Consider the following 27,538-nt stretch of genomic DNA (forward strand, 5'->3'; position numbering starts at 1 on the left):
TTCAGTGTGTGAAAATCAGTGGTGCTGTAACATTGTTCCTCTCTGTCTCGTCAGGCAACAACGTGAGAAATGTTGATGCAAAGTAAATACCGGGCGTGTAGTTGAATCTGTAGACAGCAGTGGCTAATGCTCCACCTTTCACAATGAAGCTAATCTGTAGATATTGTAATTCCGTCGTGAGCAAATGAAATGGAACTGTGGCTGATCAGAGACTTGAAGAAACTAAATACCAACGGCTGTAATTGTCTTTACAGATGGGGTCTATGTCTAAGGATTAGAGGTCTACCGAAACCAGTTGGATATAGTAGTCCCTAAAATAGCACAAGCGTTCAGATAAATTATCTGGCTACGTCCATAGGGGCCTGAAGATAGCGCCAATGACACGCCGAACTGGTAGCTAAGTGAAATTACTGAATAAAATTACGGCTGTCTTCAAATTTATGGCAAGTGCCATAACTGAATTTGTGCAGTTTAGCGATGTATATATTTACTTTTTATCCTATGTACCCACTGTTCCTACATGCTATAACGGCAGTGAATGCTATTTTCTCTTCTTTCTTCTTCAAATCAGCTGTTCGCTGCGAAGTTAAATCTACTTGGAGATAATGTGAGTTGTTTAATCTCCTTGCTACCCTAGATGCAACTTCCAATCTAAAGTTAGAGCTTTCGTTTGACCACATGTTGTCACGAAACTTTTACTAGTACTATTCCATTTTAAATATCGTATAGCAAGCTATTTCTCGAATGTAAGGTGCAAACGGCGATAAGACGACGCAGATTTTTTTTTAAGGTAGTGAAATAACTTGTTTGACGCCTCGTGAGCGCACTGCGGAGATGCAAGATTGTCTGAATAGGAGCGGTAGGGGCGTAGGCTTCGGAGTGTATATATATAATGTGTGTGTGTGTGTGTGTGTGTGTGTGTGTGTGTGTGTGTGTGTGTGTGTCGTATCCAGCGACGGGATGGCAGATAATTTTTCCCGCCATTAAGGCAACCTGTTGCGCCGGCCGGTGCGCCGCGGAATAGGCGGGCGGCGCTGCTATTAGCCGTCTCGCTCCCGGAACGGGCCGCGTATCCGGATTCCGCTCCAACTGTGCGCACACATCCTTCCGACACGGCTGGCGGTCTACTGATTCTCGGAAAGGCTATTTGCTGTTACTGCGTCGCTGGCTGCAAGCAGACGTCAGCACGCGAACTTGACTGAGAGCGACCATGAGAGCTTGGACTGAAGATTGCCCCCAACGGAGCGGTGCACGGTTAAGTCAAGCCAATAAGTGTGCCGGTTACTTCATGACCACGATGTCATTGCACTTGATATCCCTTGGCCACGAACGCACGATGACGTCATAATAAAAAAGTACTGTGGCGACTAACGGAAACGCATCGCAGTGTGTGTGTGTGTGTGTGTGTGTGTGTGTGTGTGTGTGTGTGTGTGTGTGGCGCGCGCGCCAGATGCCTCTGTTACTCCGAGCTGCTTTCGTGATGTATCCTAATCGTTTCGTGTGACTGATTTGTTCCTTCAGTAAGATCCACGCAATTTTCTTCCCCATTATTCAAGGATGCTAATGTCACCGACGGTACCTTAAGCTGAAGTTTGAAAACACTCCAGTTCGCGTCGGTAACATTTTACGATCACGGCCATTTTTCTTAAACAAGTTTTCGTAGAGTTCAAAGATCATTGTAACTTATTCTCAAGAGTTCATCCATCGTCTTAAGACTTTGTGATATTATCAGTATGGTATCTCAACACAACAAATATCAAACGTAGCCTTCAAAATCATGGGATCTAGTCATTCTTTACTGTATCTCAGAGGAGTTAAACTGGAGGCAGCAGCACTACCGTGGAAAACATTTCCCCACAGCTTTTGCCGTTTATTAACATTACTCAGTTACTAAACTTTATACAATACCTTCGAAAGGTTTCACTGGAGAAGTGGGGGCTTGGTCCTTATCAAAGGAACCGAACTAAAATTTGTCTTACGCCATTAACAGAAATCATGGAACACGTAAATCTGGATGACGAAACAAGTATTTGAAGCCCATTCCCCCAATGGGCATCGAGCATAACCACTGAGTCACCTTGCTCACTAATAGGCTGAAAGACTTGAGCCGCAACATGACTGATTCAACATTTTAGTGTCGTCCGTTAAGGAAGAAACAGTGCTGTCTACGTTTTCGGATGGCAAACGCGCTAGAACGCATTTTGTCGTCGAAGTATAGGTGTCTATTAGGTAGTGAAGAGTAGAAATCAACTTCGGTAAGCTGTAAAATATACACACTTAGTAACACAATTAAGTTTTTAATGTACGATGCACTTTGAAGGTATTGCTGCGTCATTACGCGGCAGTGAGGTGTGGTTACCTCAGGTAAGTGGTCCTTGAAAAAAGCAACACTATCCGATTGGAAGCATTCTGACGCCTATTGTGGAAATTAAGGGGTGTGACCACTCTTTCCGAAGGCTTGAACTATGATGGGCACACTTCCAACAAGGTCTGAGTGTCCGTGGATGAATGGAAGCCCATGTTTCTTCAACAGGTGAAATCAGAGGGGGTAGTAAAGTTGAACGCTGGGGTCTGGAATAAAGTAACTTTCTAACCAACCAAACCTCCTACCAGTTATTTCACTTCGGGACTCTGGGTAGGCCAGTTGATTTCAGCAATGTTACTGTCTAGAGAAGATTGCTTCATAGTTACTACTTTTGTACAGTTACAATTACTCTACTATACGAGGTACAAACTCAGCGTTTTCTTCATCGCAATATGGGATCACACACCAACCATGAGAAACCATCCCATCCCATACCGTAGCACCACATCCATCTCACTGTTGGCACTGCACATAATGGCTGGTAACGTTCTCCAGAAATCTGCCAAACCCAAAAATATTCATGGTTTCGTCACAAGATATAGCGCGGTTCATCACACTACTTCACTGGTTTCCTCATCTAAATGGACTCGCTCTTTACACTACCTCAGTCGTAGCTTAGTACTGACAACAGAAAACTGTGGCTTATGAAAAGCCTCTCGGCCATTGTACTCCATTCTTAAACTCGCTACGCACAATAACTGTATTATCTGCTCCGCTGGTAGCCATTCCTTCGGCTGATTTTATGCGATTTTTGCAAGCACACTTAGCAGTACTCGACGGTCCATCTCCGCTAGTACATAGTCCTCGTTTTTCTTCGCGTTTCCTCCTCACAATCATATCACCAGTAGTTGACTTCAGCGGCTTTAGAAGGGCTACATTCAGGAGTAATGCAACTGTCTCCTGAAGATGAAACAAAGGCTCCGAAACATGTAAGTAAAAACTACTTTAGGGACTAAGTTATTCATTTATTTATTTTAGTGTGTTAAGTAAAGAGCCTACTAGACTGTGTGTGCAAAATTGAGCTGGTTTAAATTGATGTCGGAAGACAGTGGAGCTAAATTTCGGCACCGTATTGCTCCGACGGAATCTGGAGGAAATTCGTCCGCAGCGCCGGCGTGAGCCTGCTGGCCGCGATCGGGGATGCCTGTCTCGCGCGCGTCATATTTCACGGTTGGCCGCTGGGCAGGCCGGGATGGCGGCGCAAACGCTCCGCGGCGCGCCGCGACTGCGTCTGCGTGCCTGCCGGCGGGCCGCTGTCATTTCCCACGGGAAGCGCACCTCTGCCTCTACCCGTGCTGCTGCTGCAGCGCCTATTTGAATCGCAAAGCGCTTCTCGGTACACGGGCCGTCTACACCTCAAAGCGTCTCCCTCCCGTCTTTGGAAGGTCGTCAGACGCTCGTGTCACCAGATGATCACGTAGCTCGCACAGTGTGTCGTTCCTGCTGTCGCTACTACTCCCAGTGCGGGGCCGTGGCCAAAAAACCTCAGATGGGAGACAGAAACAGCGTGCTGGACTGTACCTGCAGATGTGCAAAGCTGTAGTGTAGTGATTCACACATCTGCCTAGTGAACAGATGATCTGATTTCGAATCCCGACGTTTGTACAATTTTTCATTCATCGCTTCAGTCTCCACAAAACAGCAACCAAAAATTTTATACACTACTGGCCATTAAAATTGCTACACCAAGAATAAATGCAGATGATAAACAGGTATTCATTGGACACATATATTATACTAGATCTTACATGTGATTATCACACAATTTGGGTGCATAGATCCTGAGAATTCAGTATCCAGAACAACCACCTCTGGCCGTAATAACGGCCTTGATACGCCTGGGCATTAAGTCAAACAGAGCTTGGATGGCGTGTACAGGTACAGCTGTCCATGCAGCAGCAACACGATACAACAGTTCAACAAGAGTACTGACTGGCATATTGTGACGAGCAAGTTGCTAGGCCACCATTGACCAGGCGTTTTCAGTTGGTGAGATATTTGGAGAATGTGCTGGCCAGGACAGCAGTCTAACATTTTCTGTATCACGAAAGGCCCGTACAGGACCTGCAACATGCGGTCGTGCATTATCCTGCTGAAATGTAGGGTTCTGTAGGGTTCGAATGAAGGTAGAGCCATGGGTCGTAACACATCTGAAATGTAACGTGCACTGTTCAAAGTGCCAAGAGACCAAGATACGGCAGTATGGCGATGACGAATACACGCTTCCAATGTGCGTTCACCGCGATGTCGCCAAACACGGATGCGACCATCATGATGCTGTAAACAGAACCTGGAGGCATCCGAACAAATGTTTTGCCATTCGTGCACCCAGGTTCGTCGTTGAATACACCATCGCCGGCGCTCCTGTGTGTGATGCAGCGTCAAGGGTAACCGTAGCCATGATCTCAGAGCTGATAGTCCATGCTTTTGCAAAAGTCGTCGAACTGTTCGTACAGATTTGGATCGAGACGTGGCTGCACGATTCGTTACATCCATGCGGATAAGATGCCTGTCATCTCGACTGCTAGTGATACGAGGCCGTTGGGATCCAGCACGGCATTCCGTATTACCCTCCTGAACCCACCGATTTCATATTCTACTAACAGTCATTGGATCTCGCTCAACGCGAGCAGCAGTGTCGCGATACGATAATTCGCAATCGCGATAGGCTACAATCCGACCATTGTCAAAGTCGGAATCGTGATGGTACACATTTCTCCTCCTTACACGAGGCATTACAACAAAGTTTAACCAGTTGACGCCGGTCAACTGCTGTTTGTGTCTGAGAAATCGGTTGGAAACTTTACTCGTGTCAGCACGTTGTAGGTGTCGCCACAGACTCCAACCTTGTCTGAATGCTCTGAAAAGCTAATCATTTGCGTATCACAGCATCTCCTTCTTGTCGGTTAAATTTCGCGTCTGTAGCACGTCACCTTCGTGGTGTAGCAATTTCAATGGAGAGTAGTGTATTTTTTATCAGTTGTCAGGTAACTGTTCCGTGGATGGAGGCTGGAGTCAGTGTGACATCCGAGTAGCAATTGCGAGATAGCCTCTGACATTTCCTCGGAGGCGTCTTCTGTGCCCGAAGAGTACTAGATCTTCATTAAGTGTCAGATTAAAATGTTTTAGCCATGTGCTGTGGACGTTGATCAAAAGAAACAACTGCTGGAAGATAAGTCTTAAGATACTTTCTGTTGAGTGAGAGATCATGAGATAATACGGGTGTAGCGGGAAAGCTATCGGCCGATGACAGCCGGTAACAGCGGAACGCAGAAGTCAAACTGAGCTCTAGACATAGGAAGCGGCGGTGTGTGGAACACGTTGTTTCTTCCATCCTTCTGCAACTGCCACAGAATTTTTCCCTCGTCCGGGACTGTCAACGTACACTAGTCTTAGTGTGGTTTCTGCTGCTGCGGCAGCGACAAAGACGTTTTGTAGAGAAAGTCTTCATTAAGTAATTAGGATCTTTTCAGAATTGATATTTCTCACTAAACTTAAAAGGTGTCTGATCTCGCGAAATGCTGAAACAAGAATCATGTGTTGAAAGCATTGACCGGGGATTAAACAATGGCGGTGTGTCCTGCTCTGAATGTCCGAGAATTCGGCCGCTGGCTGTGAAAGCATAAGCTTATAAATTACACTAACGCGTGGTTTCTCTACTCTTTATCGGCAGTCTGTTGATATCGTCAGTGTGTCTTCGAAATCTACATCTGCTGCAGTATCCATAAAGGGGATTTAGTTATCTAAGAAAGCCTGGAGCTAAATGTTCCGTGGACTAATGTTGTTTCTTATTCAACCCTTGAATTAGAGATACTTGCCGTTTGCCTGTTTAGAATTTGTTAGTCTGTCAGCAAATTGCGTTCTTCACGGCCTAAAAGTATTTCTCTTTGTCTTGTGTACTGCGATATAGTGCCGTTGCTGCATCCAGTCGCACAATTTGCCATTGTCCCGGCGGCTCCCCCTGTCCGCCGTATACTTCCACCCTCCGTCACTTGGCTGCGCAACGTGGGAGCTATTTCGTTCCCCTCCAGCTGCTCTTCTACGAGGGAGACTACCCCTGCCTGCCACCTGGGGACGCTGTCTCCGGGGGTCACAGCAGGCGCAGCAAACAATAAAGCATTGCAGCCACCTTAGAGGTCGCTGTTCTGCCACGATTGGTTGGGAAGAAGTTCCATTGTAGCGACTTGTTTGCGATGGCAGGAAACTGACGTTCACTGGATGTACGAAAAATTCTCCTGGATGTATCTGCTGCATCGTCGGAATATAGAGGACTAAGCAAGCATTTTGAACTCCGAAGTGGGAAAGCAATTCAACCAGTTAAACCTTATTAAAATATCAGTGCCGTGCAAACAACCCTAAGCCTACTAGCTTAAATAGTAGTAAACAAATTAACACGCAAGCAAATTAAATCAAGCCTTAAAATGTGGTATATGATCAACAAAAAAGATACTGCTGCTGTCTGGAATAATTTTTAAAGGAAAAGAAGCGATAAAATTTCTTGGTTAAGCAGAGGAGCAAGAGACAGTTAGTGATGAGATATAGTAGTAGTAATGTAATGAAAACCTAAGAAAACGTTGTTAGCAAGTACAGGTGGTTATAAAGTTCAACTACTGAGAGGTCAGCTGTGGTTCGTAATTACTGCGTAGAAGCGAAACTTGCAAGATATTTCAATGTGTTAATGCGGAACCGAATTACGCCGAAAAAAGTTCCAATTTTGGCCACCAGGTCCAACTCTGGCGCTGTGAATGCAAGAAAGACATATGGAAATGTTCCCGTATTTATTGGATTACGAACGGGACGTGGACAGGAAAGGTCAAGTGAGAGGCATAATGTTGATTTTTATTAATAGCAGCTTTACACAATTTGTTCAGTATAAGTAAGCATCAGAGATGTAGACGAGATGCTGTACAGCGCCAAATTTACACCTTCTGGACAAAATCGTAAGTAATATCATTCCGGCGTAAATGGGTTACGTAGTAGCATAGCTATACTTCCGCTGCCCTAAGACAATTACAGCCCACAGTGGACCTCTTTGAATAGCTGTACTTTAATTATAACCACCCGGTACACGTCTGAGATCCTCGTACACATTGTAATATTTGCAGCACAGTACCGTAGCATGTGGCTAGAGGATCCAAAATCTGTTGGAAACTGCACGATGATACTCAGTCACTTTAGTGCCAGATTTTTCTCACTCCTCTAGCCACATACTATGGTTCTGTGGCGCGGGATTTCAGTACGTACCAGGAGATGTAGAAGCGAGCAAACAAAACATACGTAACTATTTCTACGTTGTAACTGAACCTCCGATTACCTTACAATTTCACTAGACTTGTCCCAACATACGGCTAACACGGGTCGAGGAAATTCAACGCCTCCGCACCTACATTGCCAAAATGTCAATCTAAATCCCTGGATGGAATTTGAACACAGCTCCTCATAAACACCGCTAGCGTTTTAACTACTGTATTAAATCATTCCCCCCCCCCCCCACCCCTCCCATATTTCGAAAGGTATCGAGCAGTGTTCATAGAGGTCGTAAAATTTTGACTATGAAAGACACTTCAGAGCAGGAGTAAAAAAGTATAGTTGAGGCTCAACTGGCCAAGTGACTACACGGCTCAACTTCTGCAATATCGTGAGTGGGTGACAAACCTACGTATGAAACTTCCTGGCAGATTAAAACTGTGTGCCGGACCGAGACTCGAACTCGGGACCTTTGTCTTCAGCGGGCCAGTGCTCTACCATCTGAGCTACCCAAGCACGACTCACGCCCCGTCCTCACACTCTACTTCTGCCAGTATCTCGTCTCCTACCTTCCAAACTTTACCGAAGCTGTCCTGCGAGCCATTCTGGAAACCTCCGTAACTTCGCGCCGCCGCGTTCGAGCAGCATAAGTGGCATTGCTAGGGAGAGCGCTGGGTCACAGAATACACCTCGGAAACGAGGTAATTGCCGCTGGCGGCCGCCGTTTAAATTTCTTTAAATTGGCAGAATTTATCTCATTAAGTCCCTGAAGTCTGGCACGCTCGCTCGCTGTCCCATATCCTTTATTTTCTAACTCGGAGCGCGTTCTCCCCAGGAGTCTTCTCCGAGCGGTACCGCTCGCTTATCTCGCTTATCTCGGTCGTTTCCGGCGCAGTCGGCCGCCGCAGCGCAGGCAGGAGGGTGCGTATTACGCAGACGAGTCGCTAATGAGAACGCGAGGCGCCAGTCAAGGCCGTGCAATGGCTCGCGGGAGTGCAGCGCAGAAACAAAACGAGGAACGGCACGAGGCAGTGCGCCGCGGCGCTACGCGTCGGGAGCTGACGTCATGCGGCGCGCGTGACGTATAGGTTTCTGGTTTGGGGGCCGCGGTCGCGCCTCGGGATTGGCCGCCGGTTGAGTCAGCTCCTCCGCGGTACCTTGGCCGGCCCGCGCTCCGCCGGCGCGCCTCAGTCGCTGGCTGCTGGCCCCAGGACATGGTCGTCGCTTTCTGCACCTACCGGGAGCGGCCGCGCGCCCTTCCAGGTCAGTCGCCGCAGTAGCCATAACTTGCGCACGTCAGTCTCCGTTCTGAGCGTACGCGTCTACGCTGAAGTCGCTTTACCAAATCGGGATCCCACACGTATGCTCGGTTCGATTCTCAGTGCATGCAAAACAGCCCTCCCTAACGCCAAAGCTTGATATGTCTTCTGAGAACTATCGCGGTGCCCAGACGTTACGCACTCTGGCATTGGTGAGGGGCGCGTTCCTCGGGAAATAGTAAACAAGACCTCGGGTAGTGTTAAACAGGCAGGTAAATACGTGCGGCTGACGGCTTCAGGTGCAATACCGGAGCTACTTCAAGGGAACGGAAAGTTTTTGTGGCACGGCCATACGGAACACAGCTTTACCACCCAACTTGACACTAACAAAAATCAAAGTAGCCCATAGCTGAAGTTAATCAAATTTTGTTGTACCCAGGACCCACGTCGTCAATGGGAGCAAGAGTTTCTTAGATTCGGTGGAAAACATGTCTTCTACTGCAAGATCTTTGCGTTAAATATTTCGGGAAGAGGTAGTATGGGTAAAAACAAGAAAAAATATCCAGTAAGCATTACCTGCAGAGCTAAGAGCACGTAACTGGAAGGTGGTTCAAATGGTTCTGAGCACTAAGGAACTTAACATCTGAGGTCATCAGTCCCCTAAAACTTATAACTACTTAAACCTAACTAACCTGACATCACAAACATCCATGCCCAAGGCAGGATTCGAACCTGCGACCATAGCAGTCACGCGGGTCCAGACTGTAGCGCCTAGAACCGCTCGGCGTAACTGGAAGAGTTGTTTCACAGTAGTGAAGATGAAATGCTCATAACTTAGTGTGCACTTAGGAGCCCGTTTCCTCCTCCGCCCGAACAGGTCTCGGAAGACCCAACGGTACCGACCGACCATCGCGTCATCCTAAGCAGACATCGAGGAATGGGATATGGTTAGCACACTACTCTCCCGGCCATTATCAGTTTCCGTCACCGAAGCCGGTACTTCTCAGTCAAGTGGCAACTCAGTTGTCCTCACAAGGACTGAGTGCACCCCGCTTGCCAACAGCGTTAGGCAGAAGCCCACGGTCACCTATCCAAATGCTAACGAAGCGCGACAGGGAACCGGTGTTACCACTGCGCCAAGGCCGTCGGAAGAGCCCATGCTAACTGGGCATTTTTTTCTTATTTCGATGAAAGGAACCTGAAATTTTTCCAGGATTCCAACTTGTCATGTTCACCATATTCTTTTTTTGTACTTTAAACAATCCTCATTCTTCAGTCTCAGTTGCACACTTCGATCGCTGTGGATTGTCTTCAGATCTAAGTAGTTGAGTCAGCAACCGATTTTGTCTTTCCAGAATCTCATCTCGGGCTACTCTGTTATGGGATCCTGGACAGAGAAGTTGGCGTTGCTGACGCAACTACTTAATCTTAAGATGATCTACAGTGATAGAAACATGTCATGTAGTTCAAAATGTGCAACTGAGACCTAACGTTGCTGGTGTTCCATATCTAATGGCCTCAATCGCAATCGCAATTTTAATTCGTCACTTCAGCTAGCATATATACATATAGATGTATATTTAAATATATCTGGAACCATATAGTATCATTTGAAGTGGTAATTGTGTTGATCACACAACGCACGGCTGGAACGTAAAGATGAATTTCCTGTGCCCGCGCCAGCGGGATGACAGTTGTCTGTAAACAGGTAGCTCCATCACCGCGACTGCAGCGGTGAGGCGTACATATTTTGCTTCCTGTTTACCGCTTCCTGAGGGACGCTGCGCGCCAGGGCTGTACAAAGCTTGCGCTTGGCGCCTCGCTGTCGTCTGCAGTGGACACCTCCAGATTGCGTCGATGTGAAACTTGGCCCTCGCCACGCACTTTCCCTTCAGGCCTCTCCCCTGTCCTCAAGACAGTGTTTACGCCGCAGTCACTAGAGGTACACGTTTTCACATCGGACATGGGCCGCCACCAAGGTAGGCAGAGAGAAGCTGTGGCTCTTCATGCTTTCTACAAACATCGGAATATCGCGCAGCTAAGCTCCTGTACTATCACTAATTTTGATACATTTCCTTAATATCTCTTGCATTTTTCAAATTTCCTTTCACAAATATTCGTTTCAGAAAAGCAATAGCTACGTAAATAATGTTGTCATTAAGCTTGTGGAATAATAGATTTGTTTCGTGACATAAGGACCATAATGCTGAAACGGAGTCGACCATTGAGGAAGCCTTGTCAGGCGCTATCATGCCTGTGATACGTGTGAGAATGGTATCTTACTGCTATAGTTATGGTAAAGATGACAGGAATTACCAGTTAGGACTTCGGATGAACACATGAATTTTCCACTTACGAATGATGCGTAAAAGAAATGACACATCGGCAATGGAACCTAGCCTAACGTAGCAGTTATTGCTAATGGGAAACGCTTCCTACACTACTCGTAATAAAAACTCACTATGTAGGCTCGTCATGGAACACCATGTACTGCGGAATGGTAAGTGCTTAATACTGAAGCGTCTTTCGCGATCTGAAAATGACGTAGGGTAGTTGTTGAATAGTTCATTGGCTGCGCTTGCGAGGCTGGTGTACTCATATTATCTAAAAGTCGGTAAACGTCAGAAAAAACTGAAGGCGAAATGCGAAGGTCGGCCGGCCTTCAGGCTAGCGGTTGCTCCCATTAACTCGACCTCGCTGGAGCGCCGAGGTTTCTGAACGGAAAAGGACCGGAACCGCCGCGGCTTCCTCGTAACAATAGACAGCCGAAATCTGAAGACTTTCTTTTCTAGAGACAGAGCTCTGACCATTCCTCACTGTGGTCTTAAGAGGACTTTACGAATCTCTCCTCTCCCCCCCCCCCCCCCCCCCCCCCCCGGCTCGATCTGCTTCACATTGACAGGGCGTGCAGTACATGCCTAGGAGTTAAACATACCTGAACAGGAAGATGCAACTCCCAACCGTTTTCGAGAAAATAGTTTGAAAATTTTGGGCATACTTAGTGTATTATGGTCGCTAGCGTTCAAGCGGTCCGCAGCCGATGGAATTGGCTCTTACCTTTATAAGCATGGGGTCTCGGAGTCGAATCCAGCTGTGAGTACTTAAGTGTTTCCTTTCTCACTAACGATAGATTATGAGAATCTTTAATATGAAAAACGAGAAATATTTTTTGGTAGAGAAGCTCCAAATAGACACGAGGACTTTCAATCAAATCCGTACAGTCATTTTACTTGCTACTGTTTCATCATTTTTGACAAGTATGATGTGTAACCTATAGAGCACTGGACGAATTAAGATGATACTGATAGAAGCACCAAAAATCGTAATGACTGCGAAGTATATGTAATGAAAGCCTAATTTTTGCATGTGCATGGTTCTTTTCATGCCTCTATTGCAAATCAAACTTGGTGTGCTTTCATAAACGGTTCTCGCTCAAGACAGTTCCATTGCGCTCCACAAATCTGTTAGAATTACAGGGGAATGAAAACAAAAACAGCTGAAATTCGATCCAGAGACTTTATGCATAAGAAACAAAGCGCTTACTCTCGGCTGCGGTCACGTCGCGTCTTGACGACCTTGAAAAGTATATAAGCACGCTTGCAATTTTCAAATTAGATTTTCTCGAAAAGCGGTTGAGAGTAGTCTACGTCTCTACATATTTTGAAGTTGTCCTACACACCCCGTTATGAGCCAAATTGGTGAGGTGGGAAACTTCGTATGGTCCTCTAGTAAGTAAGAGTACTGCGTTGTTAACGAAACTCGCCTGCAACTTAATGCTCGGAACGAACTGTAGCAACCAACTGAAAGAAACTCCTGTAATCTCTGAGATTATTAAATTCAAAAGTTGATTAACTGTTTTGCACAGATTTTAAATAACTATTGGTTTTCCAGGCCGGCTTGCCACAACAGTATAGAAACAGCTCCTCTTAGTTGCATTCTTGTTGAAATTTCTGGCATGTGGTCTATAAAAAAAGTCTAGACGTACTAGGGATGTAAAACTACTCGGAAATATTGCATTTTAACGACTAGTTACTAGCCGAAATCTGGATATGCTTTAACAAAGCTAGAACGGGAACGAAAACGAAAACTGAATACTGCTCTCTACCGTTTTGAACGTTATACCACATTTGAGCGCATTCTACTTTCCTAATGGAAAGTAATTTGATGTTCCACGTGGACATGGCGCCAAAGGTAGTATGTAATGTAATTTTGTGACAAGCTCGTTACCAGCAGATTTCGTAGTCGGTAGCTACAGTCGTTAGAAAGCCCCGTGCTCACTTGTTATTCATAAATTCTCTTGATCGTCTTTTATTCGGACTTCACACAGGCCTACTCGCCACGTTTCAGCGTTGCCATATAGTCTGACTCCGCGTTGTCGCGTAGGTGACCTTAAACCCTCACCGAGCATTGTAGCACTTTCACTATAATAATAATAATAATAATAATAATAATAATAATAATAATAATAATAATAAGTTGTTTGGACCTACCTGATCGGACAGAATCTGTAAAATATCCTGTCTGGATCCCAAGGAATCTGAGATAGTTGCAATCCGCTCTATCAATAAGTCGATTATCTACAAAGCTTAACAATTAAATTTCGCAGGAAAAAAATTAAGACAACATGTAATCGAACTTTCAGCTATGTAAGCTACTTCGGAGCTGCATCTAGTGCTTCTCACTGAGACATCTGCCTTAGTTTGTCTGTAACCTCTCTTGCTGACTTCTATAGTCCAGGTATCGGCCCGGCAATGGAGTCATCCTTGGGCCCAGGTTCGTAAATCGGATTTCGCGGCCTGACCTCCTTTCGACCCGCGGTGTTTCAACAAACTCACGTCACCCCCGCCGCATTTGCAAACCCGTACCGCCACCCACTGGCCGTAGCTGTCTATCGCAACTTTCTCCTGCTTGAAGTAATCGTCTAATCTTAGAAGTGGGTTACATGGTTGCTGCGAGTAGCATTATACAACGTATCATCTAGCGTGCAGTACCTTCCTGGAATCTCGCGTAATAGCGGCAATTTTCGTTTCCCGATTGCTCCGCCTGTCTGAGATGGAGCGATGAATATTTCCTGGACTATTCGGTACTGGATTGACTTATTGCTGTAGTGTCACGCACACACGCAGACACGCACACGCGCTGTGGTCTCAACTGCGCAGTGACGACACCGCTATAGTATGCCCAGAAACAGGATTTTGCGGTGCGACCAGAAGGGCGCTGCCTTCTAAAGCTGTGGAAACGGCTGCGGCACACTTTATATCGTGGTTTCCTCTGACTCAGCAACGTATATAAATAAGGCAGCGGAGCTCGCTTTGTTTGGGAGGCGGCGGCTTCTGTATTTCCTTCCAGGCCGAGGCTGCGGGCTGTGTTCGCCGTTTCAGAGAAGGCAAGACGATGCGGGACGGGTTCCCCCGCTCAAAATGGCGCGGTCGGTACAGCGAGGGCATGGGCAGATGCCTGATAGGAGAAAACACAGTACTACCCACTAGGCACGATCACCTGGGAACAACTATAGCTACAGCTTCCTGCGATATAACGTATTTTCTTTCAGGCGATAGAGCAGATAAAACACCAGGTTGTGGAAAGATATACCAAACTTCAGATTCTCTCCGTTTCCATCACATATTCAGATATTGTGGATATGTTTCATTGTACTATGCTGCCTATTTCTAAAAGATTGCTTAAGTAACCCTTCTGGTAACATAATGAACAATGAAATAATTTTTTTTCGAGAATGTACAATTTATTGATTTGAAATTGCTCCATGATGTTTCCTTTTATTCCCAAATACTGGTTTGAACTAAATGATTCTATTAGACCCATCGCATCTGATGATACGAATAACGAAAGATCAGTAGGGAAAAGAAATAAGAGTATGTAACACTTAAGTTTTCCAGTAGTAGCCTATTGGCAGGAGCAATTTTCCTTGGCAGGAGCAGTTAATTAGTAACTAAATTTAAGATTTTATTCATAGCAGTTATTTTCTCAGCAACTGTCACAAAATTCGTCAGTTGCACAATTAGGCAATTCTTCACTTTACCCGATTAGACAGATTAATCTGTCATCTTATAAAACAGCATTTGGGATATCATAAGTCAGAACTTGGCTGTACAAGTACGTATAATATAAGATACTGACATCTGCTAAACCGATTTTAAGTTTCGTTGCACACTTTCCTATGCTTAAATGATGGCTAAATTGTAATAATCATCTCAAATTTTGTAGGCTTCTGAAGGTCAGATTAATCTGTTGAAACCGCTGGAGTGATATATCCTATTTTTTCAACTGACAACTCAGTTTTGTTCTAAAACGCTACGTGTTGGAAAATTGTTACAGTGCATATTGCCGACGGAGTATGTTTGTAATAAAGCGCTTGAACATCATGTGCAGTAGCTACTAACTGGCTAAAATCGTGTTAGCAGATAAAACGAGATGGTACTGGATGCAGCTCTTTACAAATCATCCTTAACTCCTTGATCTAGGCAAGAGGTTCCCAACGATTTCTTCTCTAAGAACAATTTGAGAAGCCAGGTACTGTGATAGAATACCTTGTTCATTTTGAATGGTAATGAAATCAATAAATAACAGAAATCACAATTTTAAGAAACGTCGAAACATAAACGCTACGTTTTTTGCGGGGCACTTATTTTCGTCCCGCTGGACACATTTTGGGAAACCCTGATCTAGACTATTTAACATCCTATCTTCTGAAGCCGACGTTCTTGGCGTACTCCGTAAGTGGAGGTAACCGAAAGAGCAGCTTATTTTATGTAAGTCTGCAGGCTTTCGTGGCCATTGTCATTGAACTTAAAATCTTCTGGGTTATTAGGCCGCGTTGTGTTTCTTCTAAAATGTTCGACGTTTCGACCCCCCTGCTGGCATCTTCCTCAGGATCTTTGTGTCCTCTACTACTAGAACACTGTCAGACGAGTGTCGCGTCCACTTATAAATGGTGAGTTTTCTGGCGTCCATGCTGGAGAAGTGATAGTATTGGTTAAAATTCATGTGGCTACCATTGGTGGGCCATGGTCATAGGCTAACATTCCTGCTCTGATCCAGAAGGGGCGTTGGTAGCTCATCTCCCGTGGAAACGATTGGCGGTCCATCGTCATTGGATAGGAGGCACTATTCCACACTTATCCTGGAGAAGGGTTATTGGTTGACATACCTCCTACCGCTATTGGTTGGTCATCAATTGCTAAATTCGAAACGGACAGAGGGAGAGGGGAATGTTTACACAAAATATTGTCCTCCGAGATGAGATGCACTTCCTTGATGGCGGGAAGCCACAATGCCGGAAGCCTATAGCCGTCCCCTCTATTGAAATTATATACTTATTTGGTGCCAGACAGCGTACATACGCAAGTGGTTGGGGGGTGCAGTTCACGGAAATCATACCCAACGATGTCAGACTCCGCTCCATCCCCCTCCCGTTTTCCCTTCGCCCTGCTGGTCCCCTCTTCACTCCTAAAAACCACACACGTTATTCGGGATTCGTGAAGTAACACATTCAGAATTGCCGTGATGGTCTGATCAGCACACACTATTCTGCCTGTCGCGTAAGCTGGGAGTCCGGTAGGCAGGTAGTAAGACACGGCGGTGGCTTTTGAGGGGGACGCGTGAACGAGGCAAGAGTGCGTGTTATCGCGGTGGCAAGGCAGCTGCGGGCCGAGTTTCCTGCAGCTGCCACGCGACAGCTGTGGGCCCGGCGCGTGCCGCAGGCAACCGCGATGTGGGCTGTCACACCGGCAGGCCTCTGTCCGTTCTCTCTGGTTCCCAGAGCAGGCAGAGGTCCTATGTCGTGGGGTTGGATTTAAGTGGGAGCCTCTTCTGATCACCATTCAGCTAATCAAACCATAGGAAGCGAGTTCAGCCCTGCAAATAAAACTTTTAAAAATACCTTCTAGTCTCCGTGGACGGCAGAAACTTATTTTCACTACTGCAGTTTCTGCCTTCACGCAATTATCGAGCGGTACACTGCAAATAAAAAGGCTCTGAGTACAATGGGACTTAACGTATGTCATCAGTCCCCTATAACTTAGAACTAGTTAAACCTAACTAACTTAAGGACATCACACACATGCATGCCCGAAGCAGGATTCGAACCTCTGACCGTAGCAGTCGCGCGTTACCAGACTGTAGCGCCTAGAACCTCTTGGCCACTACGGCCGGCGGTACACTGCAAAAGACTCTCGTAGCACGTAGCAAATGTCAAAAATGATTCGCACACGTTTCATCCTTACGTCTGAGCCTTCGAACAACGTTAGCTTCGACACGGAAACTTCCTGGCAGATTTGAACTCTGTGCCGGACAGACTCGAACTCGGGACCTTTGCCTTCTGCGGGCAAGTGCTCTACCAATCTGAGTTACCCAAGCATGACTCCCGATCCATCCTCACAGTTCAGTCGTCCTCTGTATCTCAGTTCGTATAGCACTTGCTCGTGAAAGGCAAAGGTCCTGAGTTCGAGCCTCGGACCTGCAGTTTTAAACTACCAGGAAGTAACATATCAGCGTTCATTCCGCTGCACAGTGATGATCGACGCTGCAAGGCCGGCCAGTGTGGCAGAGCGGTTCTAGGCGCTTCAGTCTGGAACCGCGCGACCGCTACGGTCGCAGGTTCGAATCCTGCCTCGGGCATGGATGTGTGTGATGTCCTTACGTTAGGTTTAAGTAGTTCAAAGTTCTAGAGGACTGATGACCTCATATGTTAAGTCCCATAGTGCACAGAGCCGTTAGAACCATTTTTTTGATGCTGCAAGACGTTGTCTCCGACGCAGACCAGTAGAATGTATCATGCGGCAATACGGGTCCTGAGTAAGGTGGCGTAAAGTTGTCGAGTTAAACAGAGATTATGTCGATAATTAGGAATTCGTGGCCAAGAGAGTGAGGAATGATAAGATATATTGGAATCCTGAGTAAATCCGACCAGCTTACAGAAAAACTTATTACTTATTAAGCGCGTCTCGTCTTACAGAGAGCGAGTTTGCTTGCCTCCGATATTTAACTGACGAGGAAGGCAAATGTGACGACTGATCTCCGGAGGCCATTTGTGTAAAAATAATTTGACCAGTGTAGAAAAACCGCTTCATGCCTTGGCGTATGAACAAGACCACGGTGAGTTGTTACCGAAAATCGGTTTCACTCTTATGTAAGTTGTAATGTAAACGTATCATACTTCGCAGTTCGACGTACTCTTATACTCGTATTTGAGGAGTTGGGGGGATACTAATGGGCGAGTTAAGGTATTGATGAGGTAGTCCATAAAGTTAATCTGACGAAACCCAGAAGATATCGGTGTTGACAATAACTGTATATCATATAGCTTGCTCTCTACGTGTGGCTCTCGCAGTTGTTCAGAGTAGGGGCACTCACGGAGAGCGCGAACAGGAACAGGCGGCCGGATGCAGATTACGCGTGGACAGCCGCGGGCTATGGCGGGCAGCTGCCCCAGGCGGTTAGGTGCCGCCCCTGACGGAAGCGTGTTCGGCTCGATAAAGGCGTGTCGCCATGGCAACGCGTCTGCGATCTGCATGCGCTCCGTTATTGGCTTAGCGGGGCTGCTGCTGCCGCTTCTGCTTCTGCCTCTGCCTCTGCCCGTGCTTCCGCAGCCGTCGTGAATGCGAATGGCCTCGTTTGGAACTGTTCTGCGCGCGCCGGCCGTCGCCAAAGGGCTTTGCGCGCTGCGTTCGCCAGCACCGGCTGCTCCACGGTCGACACACCATCTCTTTTTTTTCCAGCCTCACGCTGTTTCGCACTCCCGCCGTGAGAATCTGCTACAGCAATTTTTTCTTACCCATCTATCTCTGTTTATAATGCGAAATGTGTGTTTCCAGCGAGTCCTGTTGGCATTTGCTTTCTCTCTCCCTTCTCAGAAATCTGTACATATCTCAGCATTAAGCAACTTCATAGTGTTTTCGTAGCCGAACTCAAAAACGTACGCCAGCGTCATAACTACAATCGCAGGAAGATGGCTACTTTCGTAAGTGGAAAATCTTCACTCAGTCGGCAAAAGGATTTAGCTGGTGTACGGTTCGCGATTCCTCAACAGTAAGTGTCCCGACAAGTTACAAGTCTCTCCCATTCTTCTTGGAATGCATCAGTCTTCTCCTGTCAGTGATGGCGATAGGTTCATCAGATGTTTGGTAGCTGCCTTGGCGATATCCGCGAACAGTGCGCCAACAGCTTCCACCCAGCGCCACACATCGCTTCTGTGACTCACACATAGACCTGTTGCTCATAGTTGCGGGCTTGTGCAAGCCGCCTCCAACAGAACCTACAGAAAAGTCACCACCACCATTAGCATTACATGCAGGCATTTATTACTTTGTGGCTCTTTGTCTGTCTGACAAGTCGTCATAGAATCTGTTGGTCCATCACAGCCAGGGGGACATTGGCTGGTAAGAAACTTTCAGTGTCAATAAAATTCACCAACAGCCGTATACTTTAAGATATTTCACTTTATTCTGAACGCAGCCAGTTTCGGCATTTCTTTTTGCCATCTTGAGATCCCATAAGATTCTATCCAAATAAACGAACTTTTCGTATGGCGCCATACATCACTGGATTTAGTGAGTTGCTGTCACGTCTTCGTTTGAAGCAATTGTATAACGATTGGAATTCACAAAATCCAATGATTCTTGGCGTCATACGACAATTTCGTTTATTTGGATAGCAGCATATGGGGCCTCAAGATGGCAAAATGAAATAACGAAACTGGCTGCGTTTGGAACAACTTAAATTTTAAGTCTGTTGCTGAATTTGACACTGAAAAAAGTTGTAAAGTCCGGGTCGTTAAAAGAATGCTTGTCATCGACCCCTTATTTCAACTCTTACATTAATTTGTATACGTTGGACTGTAGTATGGGGTGACACCTCTGACGGATAAGCAGCGGATTGTGCTGGATATCGGCAGTGAGGCGCCAGATACTGCGCCGCCGTTCTGCTTGGAAGATCGCATTTGTATGCACGAGCGGTTGTTCCTTGGCGGTCGCTGGTAGGTGGTGCGTGAGCTCTGGAGGTAATTAGAATTCCGTGCTCGCAGCGTGAGAAAGTGCGTGATAGGGAATGGCGGCAAGAGCTGGCGCCAGGAGTCGGATATCTGCGCGTGGAAGACTGCTAATTAGCCGAGAGAAGAGCAAGTCGCTGCCTTCGTCTCCGGTGGTCTGCACGGCCGCTATAGCGCCGGGTAACGCGACCGACGACACGGGAAGTGCCGCATAACGAGGTCAGGCGTCGTGTCCCGCAGCGACGCGAGGCAGCTGGCGGACGCGTCCCGTTGGCGGCACCGACCTCTGGGGACGCTCTTCAGCGGACAATGCCGCCGGCGCGAGCGGCCGCGGGTTCGCCCTCTGCCACCGCTCGTCGACACTATGAACCGTCCATTCAATCGGCGAGGTATTAGAAACTGTCACAGAGTGATGTACTTGGGGCATGTGCACTCCGTCGGATTACTCGAAAGTTTGAAGCTCTTTCGATCGCTAGTCGAAGTACTTAAATTGACCATCGCTAGATGGCAGCACTAGTCATAAAACAACCTAAAAGGCGTAGCGTAGGATCTGATAATTCGTTAAAGCGCTAATCGAACAGCTACAATCGCAGTACAGAGCGGCAAGAATGTAATCAGTTGCCTTTACAAATGGCACTACAAAACATGTCGCGTGATAATTCACATGAACTTAACTGCGTACGCAGGCGGTTGTCGTCGAAGAGCTTGTTGCGTGGTGGGACAATCGCTGCAGTAAGCCCCCTCGTAGTATTGCCGCGTGACGTGCGTCCAGAATTCGTGGTTCATAACGGCAATCGCGGAAATTGTCTGCTTAGGGACTGATGACCTTAGCAGTGAAGTCCCATAAGATTTCACACACGTCACTCAGTTACGACGGATCGTTGTAGCGAGAACATAATTATAACTTTTCTTACAGAAATAGTTATGAAGGGTTAATAACTCGGTGTTTGCGTATTTCTGTATCTCACGGACCCAATGACTGCATAATCCTGACAAATAGCAAGGGGAGGATCTCAACTGAAGACGCAAAACCCACAGCCTCTTCCTTCTAACTGTTTGCTGAGTCTCACATCAGTTTCTCTTGTTCTTTGTTAAACAATATACGAGTATCTGGTTAATTCCGCCCATTACTCCTTTTCTATAAAGGTTCAAATTTTCTAGCTGCATACCGTTTTTCTATGTAATGTTATACTTAAAATGTAATATATTTTGGTATCCGTATTTGTTGGGCTCCATGTATTATCGGCGGATACCTAAGAGCAAATTCGGAGCAGTTTATGGAATTAAGAATTCTGGCACACACACATGTTCCTCTTGCTGAGTTTGTGTGCCTCGTGCACACACATTGTGGCGCTGCCGGAACTGGGGGCAGAACCAGCAGCTGCTGGCCCAGGTGGCAGGCGCCGCTTCCGGGCGTGGGGCGTGCAGCGTGCAGCACGGGGGCTGGGTGCCTCAGCTGTCCGTGTTTTGACCGTGCCATTCTTGTGTTGCAGCGCCGCGCACGGGCGGCAGCGGAACCAACAACCTGCCGCCGCTGCAGTTCCACCAGGTGCACGGCGACAACATCCGCGTCTCCAGGGACGGCACCGTCGCGCGCCGCGCCGAGAGCTTCTGCAAGGGCGTCACCTTCTCCAGCAGGCCCGTCAAGATTTCCGAAAAGGTGGGTTCAGCACCGCTTCCCATCCTTGAGCTTATTAAGGGTGCAAAGTTCGTCAGTCTCGACCTTTCAGAAATGCCAGTCGGAGGAGTTCTGAAATATTAACTGATCAAAAGTATATGGGCATCAGCATACAATACGCGACTGACCACTAGACTGTGAGAGGCGGACACATTACAAGAGGCGAGAGTAGGTCGTCTTGAGTGGAGAAGCAGACCGGGTCGGTCAGGAAGCTCAGTGACTTTGATCTGGACTAGTCATTGGATGTCGCCTGAGCAACAAACTCTCGCGAACATTTCAACCTCTCTAAAGCTGTCAAAGTGGAAACGCGAAGGAGCAACCACAGATAAACTAAGATCAGCAGAAAAGTACTGACGAACAGGGACCCCTCTAGCATTGGTAAGGGTATTTGTAAAAAATGGCATGAAGTCAGCCGAAGGATCACCCCGAGTTCCAAAGTCCTACCAGTAATCCAGCTAGCACGAAGACAGTGCATAGGAAGTTCCCAGGAATGGGGTATAGTGGTCGAGCAGCTTCTAATAAGACACACATTTTTGTGGTCGACGGTGAGCCATCCATGATGTTGTGAAAAGAGCAACACAGACTGGCGAGATGTAAAGTGGTGATTTGGAGTAACGAATCACGTTATGTCCTGTGGCAATCAGTTTGGACTGGCTGAGGGACTGGAGAAAGTACGTAGGAGTAGTGTTACTGTATGGGGGTGTTTATCATGGTTAGGATATGGTCCTATTATTGCGCTAAGGAAAATGCTAAGTTGCAGAAACACATTTTACAGCATTTACTGCGTAAAATAAAGGAACAGTTCAGAAAGGGCGATTAATTGTATCAGCTTGGCACCCTGGCGTAAAGCAGTATTTGTGAGGCAATGGTTATTGGACAAGAACATCTCTGAAACTGACCGGCCTGCCTGGAGTCCTAGAGTGAATCCAATGGAATACGGTTGGGATGAGCTAGAACGTGTAATTCGTTCCAGACAATAGCGCTCGATATTGCCACCTTTCTGGTTTAGATGATGAGAGTAACACGGCTTAATCCTCCCGTTAAGATGGTCAGTTGATCAAACAAGCTCAGCCCCTGTCAGTTTCTTCTTCGATTAACTCTACTTCGTCTGGATTCAGATGCTAAGACATACGTTACTCAATCGATACACGGGGGACTACTGCTTAATAGTACACTACCGTTCTTAAATTTGAGACTAATTACATAAGGTTTCGAAGACATCGAATTTGACTCGTTGCGTCAACTACGTATTTGGTTACTTTACATCCCAGCAAGAGACGAGAAACGGTTAAATGTAGTATTTTGTTGACCTCCAGTTGGCCCGGACCGAAATAGTTTCGGGATCCTTACAGTGCTGCTTCGCTGCAGTGTAAGCCACGAAAAAGACCATATGGCTGGGGCGGAAGCAGGTGCAAACGATACGCAGCCGAGTCAGGTGTGCCTATGTTGGAGGGCTGGCAGTCTGCGGGACCCCACTGCATCATCGTGGGTCTTAGATCTACTTCCAGACCCATTTCATCTTACGCAAATACAGGTTGATAACGAATTTGTCTGAGGAAGTGTGCTAGATATAACTATGCGGTTTGTTGCAAATAATAGTTTAACTCAATTTTTATGAGTATTGCAGTATGTCTAGTCCGTAGAACGTCTAGGTGATACTAGATTTCTCTCCATGTCTTTATCACAATGTCTTCCGTCAGCACCTCTACAGCAGTGTAACGACAAGTTCCAACATGTTCAGGTAAACTTTCGCCATAATGGCAGCTCAGTGGAAGAAAACGGCCAATAACTGCGTTGTGAATTGAGCAACGCCGCGCATTTACTTTTGGGTTGTCCGTCATCTGCTGTACAACGAGAATCCTCGGAGTAACAAATCCGGACATTAAACTTGTTTACTTTCCGGGAGATGCGAAAAGTCACTTCATCGGAAATTTTTTTATTTATCTGATTATGGATTCGTTGCAGCTAGTTATCAGGGAACTCGACACGCCTGGACCCGTCATCTCGCTGCAAAGCTTTCAGGAGTTAAACTTCGTATGCATCGAAATGCAATCGTTTGTGTAAAATCACAAAGTGCTCTGCTGTATGCACTTTCCCCTGGAAACAGGGCGCGTAGGTTTCCGCCGACTGCCTTGTAAATTCTGTACGCGTGGTTAGCAACAGTATCGTCGCTCATTCCCAGTCTACCGCTTACTGCCTTATCACAAACACCGTGAGTCGCTTCAAACTTCACGTCCTATCTTTTTCTCAGTGTTCATCACATCTGACAGATCTCGACGATAAGCAAATCGGAAGTGAAAAGAAACGAGATATTGTCAGCACATGCAGAAGTGTCTATAAAAACTAAATGGAGTTAAGGTACCATTTGCAACGAACGGCAAAGCTTTATCCAGCATACTTCCTTGAAAAGTTGTGTAATTTTAGAGAGAGATTAGGGACTTCACACTTACCTCGTATTGTACATCATTCCGTGGAAGTCGTTCTTAACCCCCTCCAAACATGAGGCTAACGACCGTATTCTGAATATGAAACCATGCCACAAGTAGGCTCTACTCTGTCTATTAGCCGCGTGCAATTCGCAAATTTCAACCGTGGGTAATTTTCAATTGCACGCTTTAAGCCTCACGTTTCGTTTCACATTCTGATACATGTGGACAAGTATACATCGTATTTCTGTGCGTACGTGGCACAAAAACACACAGCTCTGTGTCTGCTAATGGGTGTAACCATATACACTACTGTACTGTTCACATGCACTTGCCATGTATCAGAATATGAAATGAAGCCCAACCCTTCCAATATGCGCTTGAAAATGACCGGCGTTTGAAGCTGGCAAATTGTACTGGTAAGAAGCGGAATACAGCCAACGGCGTTGCAGTGACAACACCGGCACGCGTCAGCTCACCGAACGTAAGCGCTGTCGGACTTCGCTCGCACTCGGATGGATGACCGGCCGGATGTGCCGAGCGCTATTGGCAAAAAGGGTGCATTCAGGCCCTGTGAGGCAAATTAAGAAGCTACTTGATCCAGAAGCAGCGGCTCCGGTCACGAAAACCGACAACTACAGGAAGAGTGAGGTGCTGAGCACGTGCCACTCCATATCCGCATCCCGTAAGGATGACACGGCGATCGGTCGGTACTGTTAGCTTTTCTTAGTCTACGTGGTCCAGGTTTTAATTCACGAAATACGTTGAGCCTGTGGACTCCCGCAAAAATAAAATATGAAACTGAGTAGGGACTTTGTTCAGTACTCTAAAGATCACTTCTACAGTCAACTGATCTAAGAGATTTTGGTTTCTCCTATGATGGCAGCTTGGAGCTGGGAATTTGAAGTGCTGGGAAACTGCATCGGTTGGTGGTGTGACGTCAGCAGGGGAAGTCGGTGTCGCAGGTTGTTGTTAGTGTGTTCCGCGGAGCGCCACCTCACGACACAGTGGTGCAGCGGCTGTTTCGCAGTAGCGGCCGGCCGCTTCTCGTGCAGCTGTGGCGCTGACGCACGCGGCCAGCGGGCTGTTGTCCGCCGGGCCTGCAGCCTTGGCGCCACGGCCGCGCGGCGAAGCGCACGACCTACGTCATCGCAGCTACACTTCCGCCACCTCGTCTCGCTTCCGGTGGACACGTCCTGCCCTGACACCCGAATAACACTTTCGCGAAAGCGTCGCGGACTATTCCGGTGGCGGTCTGTAGGGATTTTCTGCCCACCAGTGGTCCGTGGTAATACTTCTGTGGATTTCCAGTTAGTGCGCATCGTTTGCACTATAATAGTATATTCAATAGTACATAGATGCGTGGTACTTACACCGACGATGGAAACCTGGAACTTGCACGTAAAAAACGAAAGTACGAGCGTAGGCCATAGATTTCCAGACATGGCTGGTTCGAAGACTTCTTAAGTAATAGAACACAGTGTATGGAGAGCCTCATGGAAATGCGGTAGGACTACTGTTCTCTATGTACATAATGATCTGGCAGACATGGCGGGCAGCAATTTGTGGTTGTTTGCTCAGAATGCTGTGGTGGACGTAAGGGGTCGAAGTTAAGTGACTGTTGGAGGATACAAGATGACGTAGACAAAATTTATTGTTGGTTTGATGAATAGCAGTTAGCTGTAAATATAGAAAAATGTAAGTTTATGCGGATAAGTAGGAAAAACACACATAATGTTCCGATAGAGCATTAGTAGTGTCCTACTTTACAAAGTAACTTCGTTTAAATATCTGGGAGTAAGGTAGCAGCGCGATATGGAATGGGAGCATTTGAAGACTGTGGTAGGGAAGGCGTGTGGTAGACTTAGTTTTATTGGGAGACTTGTAAGAAAGTGTGGTTAATGTGTAAAGGAGACTAGAAATAGGACGTTCATGCGTCCTAAATAAAGTGTTTTTAATCTGCACAATGTCGGTTTAAAGGAAGACATCGAAGCAAATGAGGCGGGCTGCTGGATTTGTTACAGGAGGTTCGAATAACACGGCTCTAAAAGTAATGGGGAGAGATAGGGAGTATGTGAAGTATGTGTAAGGGTTTCCCAATGAAACTTGTGGTAGAAACAACTTGGCAACACATTGCCTGCCCCCGTATTCCCAACGTTGTTTCTACTACAATGGAGCTTCGCTGGGAATCCCTTACACTTACTCCAGATAGTCCCGATCCATGCGGTTTACATATTTTCGGAGACCTGAAGAGACATTCGTGGCAGTCTATTTGCTTACGATGAAGAGGTGCATGCTGGGTACAATTGTGGTTCCGCGGGCAACCGCAAACATTTTACCACGAAGACATTGACCGTCTTATCCCAAAAAGGAATATATGTATTAAGACGAGTCCTTTTGAAATAATGAACAGTTTAATTTTTCGATCTGTCTCGTTTCCATTAGACTGCCCACATTATTAATGTAACTAATAGCTGATATGCCGACCAAATCAGTAGTAGGGTACTGTGTGCGCGCATTATCAGCGGCTGTGACGTCGCACAGTGGATGTGGGAGTGGCTCAACAGAGAAAGGTCTGGGCTATATATACCGTTCATGTCTAACGCGTTGTGGTTAATAAGAGTTTAGTGTTAGACTTCCATTTGATCTATTACATTTATTCGTGTATCTGAAGTTATTTACCAGTTTTTTTCTTAGAACTATGAACGAACATGATAGCACCGAAACATAGCTCCCGCAAAGCGCGACGCACAAATAAGTTAAAATGACTTCGTGGAATAGAAATAGTCTCGAAGAATAGTGCTTTCGCGTAGGAAACAAATGTTCACTTGCTTGCTTGAAGCAAAAGTTTGTCGTTAACTCTTGAAACTCTCCATTCACTTGGGAGATGGTTTTTATGGTGTTGGGTGAGGTCATAGGCAATTTGGTTTCTTAGTGTTCCCCGGTTTCTGCAGTCCGCTCTAATGTTGTCACCTAAGGCAGTTTGGCTTCCGCGAGCGCCCAACAACTCGGGGAAAGTGTCCGTGTAACGGCGGAGTGTCATTGTCGCTGGAAGCTTTCCAGACAAGGTGGTGAAGGTGCGTCACACGACGCTCGGACTCGGAGCCTTTACTTTCCCCGAGCTGCGTGCAACATGGGTCGTGGTCAGTGTAACATCTTCCAACGTGCCTTGTCTTTCTTCATCGTCGCAGCGGGATTTGTACGTTAGCGCCGATGTGATGCACCGCCAATACCGCTTGTCACAGCGTTCAAATTAGTAATGGTAGAATTCATCGGTCGTATGTAAGTCAACCAGTTCGGGTTTTATCTGGAGTGATGATCTAGACGGTAGACGCGGTCTAAAACGGGTTACGCGGTAGTAGCTTGCTTGCACTGGAAGCAGTTTATATTTTCGGCGAACGTGGTAGCTCGGAAATGGACAGGGAGGCGGCTTTCGCGAGTCGTGGCTGGCGTTCGGCCGCGGTGGCTTTCACTGGCGCGAGGATCCGGGTGGGAGCATCCCGCCGAAGGCCGCCGCGCCGGACTGGTCTGTCTGCGCAGCTGGGGGCCAGACAAGCG

At 46.8% G+C, this 27,538-nt stretch overlaps 1 protein-coding gene across 4 annotated transcripts in view; it reads left to right on the forward strand.

Annotated features, from left to right (window-relative positions):
- LOC126277139 (protein neuralized) overlaps window positions 1-27,538 on the forward strand; it is a 765,663-nt gene that overhangs the window by 725,728 nt on the left and 12,397 nt on the right. For 2 of the 4 annotated variants that reach the window (XM_049977333.1, XM_049977334.1), the window contains one exon: window positions 21,370-21,536. In XM_049977333.1, the coding sequence (XP_049833290.1) occupies window positions 21,370-21,536 (167 nt within the window). Of the gene's footprint in view, window positions 1-8,435; window positions 8,876-10,819; window positions 10,851-21,369; window positions 21,537-27,538 lie in introns of those variants that run through there. The other 2 variants (XM_049977335.1, XM_049977336.1) reach the window with 2 other exon arrangements.

This window comes from Schistocerca gregaria, chromosome 1 (assembly GCF_023897955.1).
Source record: "Schistocerca gregaria isolate iqSchGreg1 chromosome 1, iqSchGreg1.2, whole genome shotgun sequence".
Classification (NCBI taxonomy): Eukaryota; Metazoa; Arthropoda; class Insecta; order Orthoptera; family Acrididae; genus Schistocerca; species Schistocerca gregaria.